We start from the raw sequence: 17,648 nt of genomic DNA on the forward strand, positions 1-17,648 counted from the left end.
AAAAAAAGGGAAGGCAGAGACGTTTATTCCAGCAATACTGCTGCAACTCACTTTAGCACAGAGTGTTCATAAAAGACAACAACCCCCAGAAGTATATAAAACCAAATCCACTGAACGGTAATCCTGGAAAAAAACCCTTTGATGGAGTAAACACTCCCTCTACTGCAAATGAGGAGGAGGGGTTGTGGAGAAAGAGGGCGAAAAGAGAAAGATGATTTCAGCAATGCTGCCTTGGGGCTGCTGCAGGGGCACAGAGGGAGAGGATACCAGGGAAGGTCACGCCCTCCTAAGGCCAATACCACTATGTAATACCACATACAATGATCAGGCACCTCTCTAGCACACTTTAATAGAGGAGCTTCTGCTACCCCTTTACCAGGCAAATAACCTCCACCCCTGTAACATGCAACCAGCACCATCCTCCCGCAACAGCTTGATAGCAAAACTGATAAATAAACCACTGTGGAGCCTGTGTCCACTTTTTTACGAGAGCAGGATGGGAGCTCTCACGGTCAGTGCCACTAATGGTAGCGTGTAGGGAAATCTTGACTCCAAGCACCAAAGGGTTACACTGCAAAAGGCCACTTACTCCTCCGACCAAGCATCAGAAAGCTGCTCTCCCCTCTGCCCGCCCGCCCACCCCCCTTCCATATAATTCAGTACAGAGTCAGTGGTCTGAGTGCTGCTAGTAGCAGCAGCAGCAGAAGTTACTGTCCCAGGGTAGTGCAAGGGCTTCTATGTCAGGATGTCGTGGGCTTGGTGCTCCACCAGCATCTCCATGCTCCTCACATCTGTGCACCAGAACTCCAGGCGATCTTTCATCCCTTTGATCTGGAAGACAAGTCCACAAAGTAACTTTGCTGCTCCCTCCCACTAGAACACCAACATTCACTGTTAAGGACAAATGCTTGAGATTTCAACTTCTCATAACCCCATGCATCTAGAAAAGACACTGTTTAACGTCTCTTGACATCAAAACTACGGTATTTCAAATTAAACTGAAATGCACAACAGGAATTGTTTGCAGCTATTATTCCATGTATGTAGCGATTTTGTGTGTATGTGTGTGTTTCTCAAAAGGTAAGGGCACTTTATACTGTCTCCCAAAACATTTATTACGAAGGTGCTGAGCTTCTCAAATTCATCTTCTTTACCACCCTGAACTAGTCTCTTCCCAAGACAAGGCTGTCACCTGCAACCCAGGAACACAACATTTTGTTCCATGCACTTCGGTCTGAAGAAACCATGTAAATGTCTGCAGCCTTCTGTAGCATACTGTCATCGCATTTGTGTTTCCTGGTGGTTTGTGTGGTTTTTGAGAAGTGTCGCTAGTAGTTTATCGCCTGACAGATTTGTAACTAGCTGCTGCAAAACAGACACAAGATGCACTATATACTTCAGGTAAGAGCTAAAGAAGGCAATATAAAAAGGATGGAGGAAAAGCTGATATACTTCTGAGCTCCTTGAACAGCTTCAAGAAACACTAGGGAGAGATTCTCAGCTAGTGACCCTTCCCAGTTGTTACTTTAGTTTCTGGTCACCTCAGACACAAGAAAACAAGTCAGTACTGCCATAGTATTCAAGCTGGTCATTACCTGCTGTAAATCCAACACACGTGGTTGTACCCACGTCATGTGCACCCTCTTATCCACTTCATCAATACTGCCCTTTACCAAGCCTACTGAGAGAGCCTTCATCACCAGCAGTTCCACCTTAAAAAGAAAAAACACATCAAGAACACAGAATCATCCGCTTTTCCAAAGATGGATGAAATTTTTAAATGGATCTAGCCTGCGGAATTCTTTCTACATTCAAAAAACATCAAGACCACCTACAGTCTCTCACACCCATCTTTTAAATGAAATAACTTATTCAGTGGATGAAGAGCTGTAGGTGCTCTGCACCTTTCGTTTAGCAAGGCACTCAACAAAACCTTTTACCACATTCTTGTTGACAAGCTCGTCAGAGCATACGGAGGGACCGCAAGATGAGTGAAAGAATGCTAAACCTCCGAGCTCAAAGGGTAGTGGTTAGTGATTCAGAGCTGAATAAACAGCTAGTTACAAGCAGAGTTTCTCACGCATTGATACTGGGTCTGATACCAGTTAATTATATTTGAAATCAGGAGCATTACAAATCTGCAGATGAAGCCAAACTGGTAGGAGAGGTAGATAAGCTAGAAATAAGAGTCACCATAAAGACAGACCTCAACAGATTGAGCTGACAAGAACTGCGTGGAGTACAACGAAGACAAGTGCGAGGTCCTGCACCTGAGACAGAAAGTTTCCCAGCAACAGCACAGGCTGAGCTCTGGCTGCAGAAAGCCTGCTGAAAAGGAGCGGACTCGCAGCAGGGACAGCGAACTCGCGCTTCCTCGAACATACCTGCAACACTGGGTCCTGCTTTTTACCGCCCCCTTTTTAGTTTAAGTCAGGCAATGCAAAACTGGAGAGTACAGCAAAGAGCCACCAAGATTAGGAGGTGGAGAACCTGACATAGGAAGAAACTGGATTTGTCCAGCTTCAATAAGAGAAAGCTTGGGGAAATCTCATCATCGCCTTCCAAAACTTAAAAGGCAGTAACACAGAACATGGAGGTACCGTTCTTACAAGGACACACGAAAAGACAAGGGACAACAGGCAGAAGTTGCTTCAAAGGAATTCCACCTGGATTACAGAAAAAAAATCTTCACTGTGAGAAAAATTAAGCATCAGTGACACGGTGGAATCTCCCCTCACTGGATGACGAAGAATCTGCCAAACTCACCAAAAAACAGGAACAATTCCTCGCACGAACAGAGTTCTCCAAATGCACAAGAGCAGGGGAGAACATTTATACTTAGAGTTCAGCTATGGGAGTAGACCTATTCAGAAGCTTTTAGAGCTTCAAAACTCAGATATCAAAGTGTCAGACCTGAACTCACCTCATTCACAGTGACTTTGGCACTCTTAGCAATCTCTTCAAAAGTGAGTTGCCTGTGATTGGCTGGTCGGGTGAAAGTCATCTGAATTCAAGCAAACAAAACAAAAAATAAAGCCCCATAGTTCTATTTCCCCTCCACACACAGGGTGCACAACTTTCATTGCACCACCCTGCTGGGCGCTCAACATGCAGCGCCAACTACGTTCCTTACATTTAATCAAAATACTTCAAATAAAAACAGATTTACATCAGCAGAAAGGAGCAGCAGCCCTCGCTCCTCCCTCCACACACCTAGATTCTCTAAGCATTTCTTAGACAACAAAATCTCCCAATAAAGTAGATCAATCGGTGCGCAAGTGTGCCCACCAAATTCTTGGCATAACACAACGCCTAGAGGACGTAAGACTAGTTCACAGTAAAACACAAGAAGTGGAACATATGCGCACACACCTGCGCACAAATATATAAATATACATTATACTTCAGATACTCAATATTTAAGTTTTTGAGAACAGATCCAGAGCCATGGAGGATTATACATCAGTGTTATTTGGTAACAATAGAGCCAAAGCCTTCCAGGAAAGAAATTGTTTTAAATATTTAGGGTTGCCACTCAGGGAAAGGATTTTCAGGCCTCCTGAAATTAAAGTGTTAACTGTGTTTACAGAAGTCTTTGTTATACTAGAACTTTTATACTTGAGCGGTTTTTGCAGATACTATTCTCAGATACAAAGGCTGCACCTTACTTCCCCACCTCCACATCCTGCCTGAAAGAGAGCACACCCTTCACACTGCAAACAAGTAGTAGCTGAAGACTCTTCCTAGCAGTACTTGCTTTTTGGCACCACCTAGAGGCAAAACTTGCAGTCAACAACTAGTTATAACCCCGAGGATCTGTGAAAGAAGTAAATCCAGCAAAGAACACACCACTTAACAGTGCTACCCCCATCAAAAGGCAGTTAGAGCAGTGCCTTTCCATTTCCCACATTTAACACGTAACAGCTCTCAGCTCAGCAGCTCACCTCCATAAGACATAAAAGCTGAATCTTCTGCAGCAGAAGTGCTTCATTTGCGGCCAGATCTGGCTGTGAGAGGATAAAATGAAACAAGTTCTTTAGTACTTATTTCCCCCCACCCGTGGGAGCACGCTGTACGCGGAAGGAAGCCACTTGGCGACCCATTATCCTTATTTACAAGGGGAAGACACCCTTACAATCCACCTACTGCTTGGCAGTGGTTCCATAAAACAAGTCTTGAAAACTGCACGCTTAAATGGGCTTCACAAGATGGGCAACCTGCTACTAAACGGCCACAGCCTTGTAGAAGCAGACACATCAACCTGCAAAGTACTGCCATGTCGATAATCATGGAATCAGAAAATCCTGAGTTGGAAGGGACCCACGAGGATCGTCAAGTCCAACTCGTGGCTCCACACAGGGCTTCCTAAAAACTAAACTGAACACAAGTCCTGTGAGGAGCGGCTGAGGGAACTGGGGGTGTTTAGTCTGGAGAAGAGGAGGCTCAGGGGAGACCTTATTGCTCTCTACAGTGACCTGAAAGGAAGCTCTGGGGAACTGGGAGTCAGCCTCTTCTCACAGATAACTAGTGACAGGACTAGAGGGAATGGCCTCAAGTTGCACCAGGGGAGGTTCAGGTTGGAAATCAGGAGACATTTCTTCTCAGAAAGAGCAGTCAGGCATTGACGGGTTGCCCACGGAGGTGGTGGCATCACCGTCCCTGGGGGTGCTTAAGGAAAGGTTGGACCTGGTGCTTGCGGACATGGGTTAGCGGGGAAATTGGTGGTAGGGGGACGGTTGGACCAGATGATCTTGGAGGGCTTTCCAACCTGAATGATTCTGTGCTTCTATGAAAGAAGCATTGCTATGCCATGATTAAAATCACACCCATGCAAAGATTCAGGAAATTTAACTCAAGTTATAGGATCTCCTAAGCAAACTCTGTAAACACCAAGCCTAGCCTTAAGCGACGTAACTCGTTCGCTCACCTGCTGTCCCCATGCTGACTTCAAAGCCTGAAACGTCTCTACATTACCACTGTTGAAGGCATAAAGCGTATCAATCAGCCACTGCCTGTCAGTGTTTCTCAGGGACTCCAGAACAGGGTGCATGAGCTGCAGAACGCAGGCAAGGCAGTGTTAACAGGGTAAAATCACCTCGTGGTACTTAAGAACTGAAACAAAGCGGCTGCAACTTACCAGCTCCCCAAAGTTATAAACACCTTCTCCCAAGAGCCCCGCCAGCCCCAGGGTAAAGGCTCTCTCCTGCTGCTCTGACACTGCAGGAAAAAAAAAATACAAACCACCCTCAAAACAACAAAAACAAAAATCAGGATGAAGCAGCAGCCTAAGACCCACCACCCCTTCCCTCACCCTCCTCTCTGTGTCCGTATTAAATCACCTCCAGCCTTCCTCCTCCTCATCTACTCCAAAGACTGTTACTGCAGGCTTCTGAATTTCCACAGTAGTGGCACAAACTGGCTATTTTTAAAACCTATTTTGAAGATTTTGGGGAAACTATCCCTTCCAGTAGAAGCACTACCCCCTGGCCCCCGCCCTTCAATACGCTTCTGTGTCGAATCCTACTCGGGCGTTCTTCTGGTGTTCCCCCTAGACCCTGACCCAACAACGACAGATTCAAAATCATGTTGAGAAAACCTTTTCTCTGCCAGTGCATTTAATTTAAAACGGTAAAACAGAACGGAAGTCGGGGCTTTCTGCGCCTGGCAAAGGAGTTACCTGGCAGATCTTTAACATCGATGCATCCCAGGAAGCGCAGAGCATCCTTGTAGTAGGAGGCGTGGTTCCCAATCGTCTGGTAGTACTTGCTGGAGAGGTCGTAGAAGCGGCTGTGAACTGAAGTCACCCCGGGGAGATTGTTCAGCATCTCCTCAACCTCCTCGATGGTCTCCTGGAGGAGAGCAGGAAGCCTGTTTGTTACAGGTAAGGCTACAACTCACACACGTCCACCTGCCAGTTTACTGCTAAGGGTCTGGCACTCCTCTTTGTTCCAGAAGTAGCACCCCTTCAGCAGTAAAGCAGACGAGGCCACTGCCAAAGCCAAGCGGATGAAGGAAAACAGCGCAGGCAACGAAGTACTGCAGTTCAGTCCTTGTTAGCTGAACGTCACCAGGCGCCCTAAATGCTGCCGGTTCCATGAGGCTCTGAGTTGTGACCTGCAATACACGAAGAGCTCTCCTCTTCTCACCTTTGTGACCTGCAGGTCTCCGATGTTCAGCTTCAGGGCCCCAATGGCTGTTTTACACAAAATGACAGCTTCATCGCTGCTTTTTACCTGCAGTTACACGGAGATACGCAGTTAGAGAACGTCACCACCCCAGCCAGGCAGGCTCCCGAAACCTGCGGGTAGTTGCATGTCAGTTGTTAACAGGCTCCTGCCTTAAAACACAGGATCATTCGCTGTAGAGACTTAAGTGTTCTGCAGTGCAGGTCTCAACACACACAATCTGCCTCTTCAGCTGTACGATACGTTCACATGCAAAACAATTCCTGAAAGCGAACCGCTAGAAAGGGCAACCCCTAAAATACCTTTTCTCGAGTCTTCTCCAAAAAAGTAAGGGCCACGGCGGGATCTGCAGTGGAGGAAAAAAAGCAGCGATATCAGGAATTTCAGCAGAACTAGATCTCAACCTTGAAAAAAATCCTTTAACAGAATTCCAGAAGACTGGAATATTTTTTCCTAGCGTATCGCTCAGCCCCCCAGAGGTGCCACTGTCTGTAGGCCAGGCTTTCTGCACGACAGCTAATTCTCCAACAAAACAGCGGTACTGCTGCTCTCATGCAGCAGCAATTATTTCAGCTCTTCCTGTTGGTGCTTCCCTTTCCAACATAACAGAAACACAACAGCTTAGCGTTGGATATTTAGCCATTCCTATTAACTGGTTACATTTCATAGTCATCACTTCTTAAAAACACTGTAGGCAGCGGGTAAGGTCACCTACCTGTCATCTGCCTCACTACATGAAGAATGATCTCTACGAGGGACAAGGGATTCACCCTGGAACAACAGAAAAGTCACTGCCACAGGAGTCGTAGCCAAGGGCACATTACCTGAAAACTTCCAGGCAAATAAACTCACCTGTGTTCAAACTCACTGATGAAGTTCTCATAAAGCTGCGGGTACAAAGATATCGGCAGTCAGGGTGAAGTTATATTTCGTTTTACCTAAGACATTTAGCTTTCATTGCATTCCTATTCATCCCTTCAACAAAGCAGCGGGCATCCAGCAGAGGAATGCCTACGGCACACAAAATTCAGGAGCCCCAGGTTGCTTAGTTTGGATAATTTCATCTGTCCTGTCTCCTTCCACCTGCAAGGCATGATTCAAGAAACTCGTGAGCTGGCAGGCCCTGTAGCACAGTGCCTTCCTGCTACGGACGGGCCTGGTGCACGCCTTCAGTTACCGCGGCACAACCATCACCTCCCTGAACACTTCCAATCTCTCTGCACGCATCCTGAGGAGCCTGCGCCTAGAAACTGACAGCTCTTTGACACGGAAACAAGTACAAAGTGGGATTTGAATGGAAAAACGCAAAGGAGAGGGAAAGCACACAACGACTCGTGTAAGCGGTTATCTCCAGAAACAGAAAAACTTCCCGGAGAACGGGTGAAACAAACTACCGCATGATTTGAAGCAACTGTGAGCGTGTGACAACCCACCCTGTGTTTGGGATTGTAACCCTTCTGTTATGAAAGTAAAGAGACTCCCTCTGCACCCCCACAAAAATCTAAGTGCCTGGAATTAAGACAGCGTTGTTTTGAAGCTCCTCACACTAGCACATTTAATCTCGGCAGGTTTTTAATACGTTAACCAAAGCCTGCATGCTCCATAACCCCCCCCCCCAGATTGAATTCACCTAGCTCAGTAATGCTCTAAAGTCCCAGAGCTCTTGTGATCGGCACAACAACGCCCCTACCGATCCGTCACGGACAGCGATAACCCCCCCGGGGACACCCGCGCGCCTCACCTTGATGAGCCCATCTCCCTGGGCGAAGCACGGGTCCTGAACGAAGTCCAAGACCTGCAGCGTCAGCTGGTGCCACAGCCTTTAAAAACCACAGAGCCGCTCAGCACCCCCGCGCTTCGCACCGGCCCCGCGCCGCCCCTCGCCCCCCGCGCCCGACATTTCCCCCACCCCCCCGGCCCCCCCCGGGCCTCACTTCTTGTTGTAGAGCTCCTCCAGGCGGTGCCACACGGCGGCCTGCCCCGGCCCCGAGCTCTGGCTCTGCTGCAGGAAGCCCGGCACGTCCTTCATGGCGGCGGCGGCCCCGATCCGAATCCCGATCCGGATCCCGATCCGAATCCCGGCCCCGGCCCCGGGCAGCGACACCGACACTGAGGTGGGGTAGCACCCCGCCGGAAGTGCGCACTCACTTCCGGCCCCGCGCAAGGCACGCTGGGTAGCCCCGGTAGCCATGGCAACGCCTCAGGCCTAGGCCAAAACACCGGGCGCGCAGAAAGGCGCTCACTTCCGGCCCCGCGCGGGGCACGCTGGGTCCCCCCTGTAGCCATGGCAACGCCTTGCTCCCGCCTCCCAAAACCATTAAAAAAAAAAAAACAAAAACACTAAAACACTCATTTCCGGCCCCGCGCGGGGCACGCTGGGGATCGCCTCGATAACCATGGCGAAGCTGGGATTTAGTTGTTTTTTTTTCCCCGCTCCTAAAAAATAAATCAGAATAAAAATATGAAAACACACACGCCAAAATAAAATAAAATAAAATAAAATAAAATAAAAAGACGCACACGAAAGCACCCAGTTCCAGCCCCGCGCGGGGCACGCTGGGGATGGCCTCGACACCCGCGGCAACGATTTATTTTTTTTCTCCCCGCTCCTAAAAAATAAATCAGAAAAAAATAAAAACACACGCCAAAATAATAATAAAAAAAAATAATAATGCTAAAAAGCCACGCACACAACCCCCCAAAGCCCTCCTTTCCGGCCCCGCGCGGGGCACGCTGGGTCCCCCCCGCAGCCATGGCAACGCCTCCCTCCACCCAAAGAAAAAAAAAATAAAAAAATAAAGCAGCCCCAAAAAAGCCCGGCCCGGCCCCAAAGCGGGCCGCGGAGCCATGGAGCGGGGGGCCCGGCGCGGGGTCGTGGCGGCCGGCGGCCTCCTGGCGGCGGGTGGGGGCCGGGAGGGGGGGGGGAAGATGGCTTTGGGGAAAGGGAGAGGGCTCCGGGGAAGGGAGCGGGCTGCGAGGGGTGGGTGAGGGCTCGAAGCTGTGAGGGGCGCCGGGGGGAGAAGCAGGGGGTGAGGGGCAGGGCTGGGCGCTGGGGCAGGCTGAGGGGACCCCCCCCCCCCGAGCCGCCCCTTCAGCGGCTCTGTGCTTTCTTGCAGCATGGAGGAGCCTCCGGGAGCGCGGCCCAAAGGACGGAGGCGGCCCCCGGGGCCTGGCTCGGCTCTTCTCCTGCTCCGGGATGGGCTGCGGAGCGTGGAGGTGGGCTGCGTGGCTGCGGGAGAGCAGTCACCCCGCACCTGGGGCTGCTGCCTGGTCCCACCGGGCCTCTGCACCCGTACGGGAGCAGGACCCCAGCAGGAAGCGGCTCACGCTCCTACACTGAAAGTACAGCGTGCAGAACGTCGCTCCTCCTGTCTAAACGGGCACACGGTCTCCGTGTCTGTGAGCCTGAGCTGGTGTGTTCCAGCCTGGGAGCTCAAGGAGCTCTTCTCCTCGGAGTAGAGAGGTTTAGCCGAAAAACGTTAGCGTTTGCCAGGTTATGAATTTAGCTCTCTGGGAATCTGGCCTGGCAAGGCAGAGCCACGTCCTTGTCAGCCATGCTGAGGACGATGTTAGAACTCGGTAATTGTTATCTGCAGATTGCCAAGATCCAGCAGCTCCCTCTTGGCTCTTCATGTTCCCACGCCTTCCCTGGACTGCTCTTAATGTCCTGCACTAGTAAGCGCTAATTGTCCAGGGAGAAACTGTTCCTTGAGATGATAATGACTGTTCTTAGCCCCATCTGCATGTACTGCTGACCTGCAATTCCTTTAGTCATTTTCCATTCATAAGTGGAGCTCTCCCATGGCAGAGCCCCCGGGGGAAATAGAGAACTGGTGAAATATCTGTGCTAACCTGGGCAGCGTTGTCCCAGAGTGACCACACCACCTTGTTAGAAACCTCTTGAAACCAAGGACGTAGAGAAGAGTCTTCATTATCCCAGAAGCATTGCAAGTAGATTATGAGACTTGCAATTCCCTGAACACTGTTCTCACAGTCCTGTGTCCACCCCCGTACAAAACAAAGAAACAAACAAAAACTCTCAGGGGAATGTGGTGTGTTTTGATTTGGCATTTTTAGGTCTTCGTAAGAAAGTGTAATGCAAAGCACCTTTTCCTAGGGTATTAATTAGACTAACGTTTAAGCTTTCTCCTCCTTGATTAAGTACCAGCACACAGTCCTGCAGATGGAAGAGCTTTCTGCAATTTCTCGGGGTGTTTTTCTCCCCCTGAACAGTTCTTTCAGCTGAAGTCTCTGACAGCATGCTACCTCTTGTGCTTTCTCGCTGTTCCAAGCAGGATCCAAGGGACCAGGCCCTTCTGTCTGTCTGCTGCCGCCAGAGCCATTTTAGGATTGGGCAGATGGGGAGATGATGGTGGGAAGAAGCAGCTCACCCTGCAGGATGTGGCAAAGCTAATTCGGAAGAAGGAGTGTCGCCGAATAGTGGTGATGGCTGGTGCTGGGATTAGCACCCCCAGTGGTATTCCAGATTTTAGGTATAATGCCTTTGTTGTTTTATTTATCCTTTTTCAGTGCTGGGACTGCCAGGATCTTCAGCTTAGGTAATGGTGGTACCTGCAACGTTTTATTTGTCTGTGCCAGGCTAGGCTAATCACGGGAGTTTTCTTGCCTGCTTATTCTCTGTCCGCTAACGGCAGGCTGGCACCACTCTGGGTCACGTTTTGGCCCAGATCTTCAGGATGATAGTCGTGCTTGTTGCTTGGCTCTGTGGCTGCATTGATTGCACCACCTTGGCCCTTCCAACTCTGACTGTCAGCACACCTCTGCAGCCAGGAGAAGGTGGGGTGGCACTAGATCAGACCCACAAGGCACGTTCTGCTGTGCAGCGATGTTTTCAGGTGCTCTCTTGATGCAGCTCTGCTCTGAATGGATGATGCAGAACAGCAAGAGAGACCACAAGGACCTGTCTGTGTGCTCTGTTGTGTCTTGATCTGGTTCTCTTCCTGCAGTCTGACCACCGGTCCTGCTTTCCTCTCTTTGCAGGTCCCCAGGGAGTGGCCTCTACAGTAACCTTGAGCAGTATGACATCCCTTATCCAGAAGCCATCTTCGAACTGACCTATTTCTTTGTCAACCCCAAGCCCTTTTTCACTTTGGCCAAGGAGCTGTACCCTGGCAATTATAGACCCAACTATGCCCACTATTTCCTGAGGCTCCTTCATGACAAAGGGCTCCTTCTGCGGCTCTACACCCAGAACATTGACGGGCTGGAGAGAGGTGAGTTTTCTCTTCCCCAGCTCTCAACGGCAAAATACCAGGAAGAGGGTGAGGAGCAGGACTGGGGAAATGCCTAGCGAACAAGGAGTTTCTGGTTCAGTCACCTCATGCTGAGCTGATCCGTCCCCACGTGCTGTGTTCCAGCTGCTGGGATCCCTCCTGACAGAATGGTGGAAGCCCACGGCACCTTCGCCACTGCCACTTGTACAGTCTGTCGAAGGAAATTCCCAGGAGAGGACTTCAGGGTGAGTGGTCACAGCTGGGCATTGACACAAACTAATGCAAAGAGAAGAACCTATCACAGGCCCGTTACTTTGCCCTCAGGGCCAGCAGGGCTTGTTGGAGGGGATTAGACTTGGTGCAAGGAAATGAAGGGGCTGGATGTTACAGCAAGGCTACAACGTGGTTGTGACCCTGCCTGTGCAGGTATGTGCTGCCCCATAACGAGTGGTGTTGGGTGCTTTTACTTCAGGGGGACATCATGGCAGACAAGGTCCCTCACTGCCGTGTCTGCACTGGAATTGTCAAGCCTGATATCGTGTTCTTTGGCGAGGAGCTCCCGCAGCGCTTCTTCCTGCACATGACAGACTTCCCCATGGCGGACCTGCTTTTTGTCATCGGAACATCCCTGGAGGTCTGGGACTAGGGAACACCCCGTCTCACAAGAAGGAAAAGGCACACCAACAGGGCTGAGGGCCTTTGGAGGAGAGAGGGGGTTTAGAGAACGCAAGAAACTGGGTTTCAAGGTAAAATGTGAGGTGGCAAGGTGAGAAATAGGGTGCATGCGCTCTGTGAAGTCGAAAAACCTCATGTGCTCCTGGTAAAGGTGGGCACCTAACGAGAAAGAAGCATTTTTTTGTGTCTACCTGAAGAAAGGCCACCAGATAACTGGTGACATCCGTGACCTGTTCAAAGCTGGGGTAGCTTAGCCCACAGTGGGAGAATCTGTTAAGCACTAACGAAGTCCTGGTGTGCATGAGTTCATGCCTTCAGTGCCCCTCAGCCAGGTGACGGTCTCTCTCTGCTCCTTTGGGTTGCCTTCCTTCAGGTGGAGCCCTTTGCCAGCCTGGCAGGAGCTGTTCGCGGCTCTGTTCCCCGAGTCCTCATCAACCGCGATCTCGTAGGACCGTTTGCCTGGCAGCAGCGCTACAACGACATAGCCCAGCTGGGGGACGTGGTCGGTGGGGTCGAGAAGCTGGTGGAGCTGCTGGACTGGAACGAAGAGATGCAAGCACTAATTCAGAAGGAAAAAGAAAAGGTGGGAAGGGGCTCAGAGCCCCATCTCCCTCCCTTAGCCTTTGTTCCTCATGCTGGAGTTATCTCGGGGGGGAGCAGATGGTGCTTGCTGGGATTAGAGACTTGTACCCCAGACACTGCCACGCTTGCAGTCTGCATTCAGAGAGAAGGACCACAGAAACGTGCAGAAGGGTTACAAAAAGAAAAATAGCAAACCCAAGTGGTATTTCACAACAAAGGCAGGCGCAGTGCCACAGGGCAGAGACAGTGCTATGCGGCTAAGAAGGGGAGGACAGAGAGCTGCCAACATCAGTTGAAACAGGAAAAATATGGAAAAGGCCAGGCACTGGGGTGAGCAAAGGTACATTAGGGCTTCTTCAAGAAGTGACCCACTTGATTACTGAAAAGTTTTCTGTGGCTTTCATCTGTTACTTATTTATTTATTCCCAAATGGAATGCACCGGACTCACCATTGAGCTCTGGGGACAGTATTCTGGACCTGGAAGTGACAGACCAAAAAAAAATCCCCTCTGTCATCTATGTCAGATAAATCCAGTTCAATCTTGTAAGTCGGCAGAGGACTTGGTTTTTATGCTGCTTTCCCCTGGCTGTGAGCCTGGGCCTGTGATGCTGGTAGTGCCGCTTGACACGTTGATGTGAGTAACTGCTGAACTAAACCAAGGAGCTAAGCATCGCCTTAGTGGAGGTTCCCCCTTTCTGTACATTGCCTTAAATTGCTTTGGTTTCATTTCTAGTGGCTTTACTGGTCACTTGTGAGAAACAGGTAATGCTAGAAATGAAAGTCGTCTCTCACTGTGCCACGGCTGACGCCGAGCGAGGTGCTGCAGTGGCAGGTATGCTACAGCTGCCAAGCAGCAGGCAGGAACAACAGCGCCGAGTTGCTAATGAAAGACTTGGCATCTTTTTTTTTCACCTGATTGTTTATTTCACCATCCGTTCTTCTTACATCTGTAGTCTTCTGAGATCTTCAGAAGTGAGAAACTGTCAGCAAGCAAGTTCTTAATTGCTTTAAATTTAATGCTAATGTTAATTACTATATTACTTTAGATCCACTGGGAAGATTTTTCCACATGTGGCATGAAATGCTCTAAACTTTTTTTCTTTTTAATTTAAGCCAAAATTCTAATGTATGGGCTGGGCCCATTCTTCTGCTTGTGACAATGAGCACAGCTCCGTTCTCGGCAGTAGGGCTCTGACAACTTGCTGCAGTAAGAAGCCAGTTGTATTTTTAAGAGTTTGTATGTTAATATTTGCACTCAATTTCTCCAGACCCGAGAGAAAATCTGGCTTCAGTATTCCAAGTTAACGTTAAGGTTGTTATAACTTTCATCGGATTGTTGGATAGGAATGAATAAGAATTTTTAGGTTTAATTAGCAATTATTGGTTAGGTTTTTTGATTTTTCATTGTAAGACGTTGCATTTGTATGAGCAACTGGTCTTTGATGTAATGCTTGTGCTGTTCTGCATCTCAGATGGATAAAGCTGCTGCAAATGTGGTAAAGCATGGGAAAAAAAAAACAAAACAACTCCTCGCCCTGGGATTTTGGTGTTAGCAAGCATCACTGACTGAAATAGCAGGGGATGGGAGGTTTGAAAGACCCCAGCAAACACTGTGTGGTCTTTCTATTTTTAGCTGGATGCAAAAGACAAATAGGACAGCTGGCTCCCTGCTGCTGGAGAGCAACGCTCACCGTGAAGAGGAGACATTGTCGTGCCCAGCATGGGCAGAGAACAGTATGATGGCAGGGAGCTGTGGGAGAGGCCGTCCAGCTCTGCAGCAGCAAATCTACCTGGGACTGGCACTCCGGGAGGAGGGGGATGCTCACGGCTCAGTCCAGCCCCCCTGCAAGCAGACCAGCGAGGCCTTCACCGCGAAGGAAGGGAAGCTGAAGGGAGCAAAGCCCAAATACCAAGCTGCAAACTGTTCCTGCACGTGAAGGCTTTTCTACCTGAGATTTCAGAACGGTTTATGTAGCTAGTGAACGTTGCTCCCTCCTTGCCTTACCTCATTTCAACACCCACTAGGAGACACTTTCCTTTTCTGTGGATCTGTCACCCTGTCAGCACGCTATTTGACAATGTCCAGCCATGAGACTTTCACCAGTAAGTCACGGGGAGCTCCTGGGCTCACACCAGCAAGCCAGACAAGATATGCAGCTGCAGCTTGTGGTTAGCATCTCCCTCTTTCTGAGCCATCCAACCTTGGAGACCCTCAGAGGACTTGGTTTTCCCAGAGCCGGAGTTGAAAATGCCACGAAAGTCAGGCCTTACGGCAGGCCAGAAGGCAGCTGGTCAGAATCACTTAATTCTGGAGTGAGTTTCCCAACTGCCCCCACAGGACCGAGCATCTACCAACTCATTTCACAGCTCCTCCACAGATATTTTTGTCTTAGTCGTGATCTGTCAGCTGCTGCAGACTTGTAGCATTTAGTCTTTGGATGAAACCTCTGCTAATCAGGAGATGAATGCTGTTAATGTGCCTGCAACTGGGGCCTAGCCCCTGGTCCTGTTCAGGAAGGCCAAATCAAGCCACTGGAAGAGCTGTCAATCGGTATAGTATTAATTATTTAATAATAAAGAGTTCGAATTCTTTTGCTGTGCCAGCTGAGGGTTTTTCTGTAAAATTCAAATATTCCCTAATCTTTGAATACATTCTGTCCCCACCACTACCACTCTTTCACCTGCTTTTTATCCTTCCCTGCTCCCCTTTTTTTTTCTTTTTAACTTTACAGGGGTGCCTTTCTTCCCTGTAAATGCTGTCCCAGGGAGAGGCAGTTATCAGGGCCCTGCACTTACTTCCCACTCTTTCCCAAACATACCCTAGGAGACATACTTTGCATGTCACAAGTGTTGCAGAGCATCTTCTCAGTAACAGGGCATGAAATTCATTGCCACTGGTTCCAAATTTGGCTGTGGGGATTGAAGTCAGATCCAGGTGGCCCAGGGTGACCCACCTATTACCACAGCAACCATTCCACATGCAGTCCCAGATTAAAACGAGCTCTAAACAAGCACAATAAAATGCAAAACATTTTACACCACCGCATTGTTACAGTCAACACTCAAATGCAGAAAATCATCGTGAAGGGAACAAAAGCATTTAAGCATACAGCTACATTTTACTAATACAACATTGGTACACTTATTAACTTCTATGCTCTAAAAGCTGTTTCTGAGGCAAAGCTAGAGCCTCAAAAAGCTGTTGTATGGCTGATTATATATATAATTAGAAGTGTTTGGACCTAATACTCAGGTGCTGTAAATCAGACCAGCTCTAGGGATGCTGCTGAAATCAGGACACGACCACAGATTTGTGTGGTGTCCTAACAGCTTCCTAGAGAAAAGGCTTGAACAAATTCCCAGCCAGATGAACAGACTTGTTTATCCAAATGTGCGATTCAAATATATCGGCGTGGTCCTTCTCGCAGCCAGGATCCCAGTGGGTGCATTTGAATGTGCAGCATCAGTAAAAGCAGAGGGGTTGTTCCCACTTTGCAGAGCACTAGAAGCCTCGTGGCACACGGCTTCACGGTGAAAATGAAGGGAATGCGTTGCTTTTAGACGTGTTGTTTTTAGACCGTACCCTGCTGCTTACCCAGAAGCGGCCTGTGGTGAGCACAGCCCCCGCCTGCACTGGCACTTTTGAAATCAGGGCTCATCATGGCTTTAAGCAGGATATTTGAATACAAGAATAGCGCAAGTGTTGCATTAAAAAACAAACAAACAAACCCTTTTCTTTTGCATGTAAAGCTTGAGAGCCTTACCAGCTAGAAAGAGATCAGAGGTCTGCATTTTCATGTAGAAGATTTAGGGTGGTGGTTTTCTGTTTGTTTGGTGGTGTAATTTTTTCTTCCTGTTACTCAAAACAAAAAAAAAGGGCGATGCAATTGGCCTGAAGGCTCCAGCTGTGACCTGCTGAAGCTATTCTCATGACAAAGCTATCCACGAATTTCAGTGGGTCAGTTTCACATAAACACTGTACACCCCTGGGAGAATCTGTAACTTTAATCATAACTGCTAAAAAAAAAAAGTCATAATCACGCTGAAGAACTAACCTCGCAGTTACGAAGCATTCTTTCAGCTTTTCTCCATGCATAGACAGCCTTACAAAAGCAAGCACTGATTCCTAAATACACACGGGCAGGAACAACTGCAAACCCTCTTTTCCCCCCTGCTGCCCTCAGCTGCAGCCTCCCTGGACCCAAATCGTCTCACGTCCTGCTGCAAAGGCTGAGCAGCAAATCCCTGTTGCACAAAAAGAAAACAGAGCTGGTGTGCAGGATTTTCAACCAATACAGAGCATTTGCGAAGGAGATGAAGAACAGTCCTGTAAACAGCTGCTTGCTGTGAGGCACAAGGGGCAAATCAACATCAGAAAAGGCTTTTTAATAAGAATGTCAACAGCAAGAGGAGACCTAAGGAAGACATTGGACTGATACTTGGCAAAGATGGTCGCCTTACAAGCAAGGATAAGGAAAAGGCAGAGGCATTAATGCCTTTTTTCCTTAGTTTTCAATATTAATGATAGATCTTGGGCTGCCCAATTCTTTGAGCTGGAAGACCATGACTGGGGGAGTAGTGACATTTCTTCTGCAGCCACTGAAATTACAAGGGACCAGTTGTATCAGCTGAATGGTCAGTAGTCCATGGGCCTGATGGGATTCACCCCAGAGTACTGAAGGAGTTAGGGAATGTAACAGATGAACCTTTCTCAACAATTTTACCAAAGGTTTTGGGAGTCTGGGGAGGTGCCTGCTGACTGGAAGCCAGCCGATGTTATACTCATCTACAAGAAGGGCACAAGAGAAGACCCAGGAAAATACAGACCTGTTAGTCTGCCCTCAGTACCTGGAAAAGTTAGGGAGAAGACTGCCCTGAGTGCTACTGAGAGGCAGTTAAAGGACAAAGCCATTGTCAGGCATAGTCAGCACAGGTTCATCAAGGGAAAGTGCTGCCTTGATAATTTGTTCT

The 17,648-nt window shown here is 48.8% G+C and overlaps 2 protein-coding genes across 6 annotated transcripts; one reads left to right on the plus strand and one right to left on the minus strand.

The window, feature by feature from the left end:
- Positions 1-4: 4 nt before the first annotated feature.
- Positions 5-8,616, minus strand: PSMD13 (proteasome 26S subunit, non-ATPase 13). Its single transcript, XM_040560063.1, has 13 exons — positions 8,120-8,616; positions 7,927-8,005; positions 7,038-7,072; positions 6,901-6,956; positions 6,488-6,531; positions 6,147-6,233; positions 5,678-5,849; positions 5,138-5,217; positions 4,928-5,053; positions 3,945-4,007; positions 2,924-3,004; positions 1,596-1,712; positions 5-831 (listed from the first exon to the last, which is right to left on the minus strand). Exons 1-13 carry the CDS (start codon positions 8,374-8,376, stop codon positions 736-738), a joined length of 1,293 nt encoding a protein of 430 aa, XP_040415997.1. The 5' UTR covers positions 8,377-8,616; the 3' UTR covers positions 5-735.
- A 329-nt stretch (positions 8,617-8,945) lies between these two features.
- SIRT3 (sirtuin 3) lies at positions 8,946-15,280 on the plus strand. Of its 5 annotated transcripts, none has more exons than XM_040560064.1 (8): positions 8,946-9,087; positions 9,302-9,401; positions 10,478-10,678; positions 11,187-11,419; positions 11,564-11,664; positions 11,892-12,053; positions 12,468-12,677; positions 14,311-15,280. In XM_040560064.1, exons 1-8 carry the CDS (start codon positions 9,033-9,035, stop codon positions 14,329-14,331), a joined length of 1,083 nt encoding a protein of 360 aa, XP_040415998.1. In that variant the 5' UTR covers positions 8,946-9,032; the 3' UTR covers positions 14,332-15,280. The 5 variants fall into 5 exon arrangements, with proteins under 5 accessions (XP_040415998.1, XP_040415999.1, XP_040416000.1 ...); XM_040560065.1 differs by having other exon boundaries at positions 10,481-10,678; XM_040560066.1 differs by lacking the exon at positions 11,892-12,053.
- Positions 15,281-17,648: the final 2,368 nt, after the last annotated feature.

Source organism: Cygnus olor, chromosome 5 (assembly GCF_009769625.2).
Source record: "Cygnus olor isolate bCygOlo1 chromosome 5, bCygOlo1.pri.v2, whole genome shotgun sequence".
Classification (NCBI taxonomy): domain Eukaryota; kingdom Metazoa; phylum Chordata; class Aves; order Anseriformes; family Anatidae; genus Cygnus; species Cygnus olor.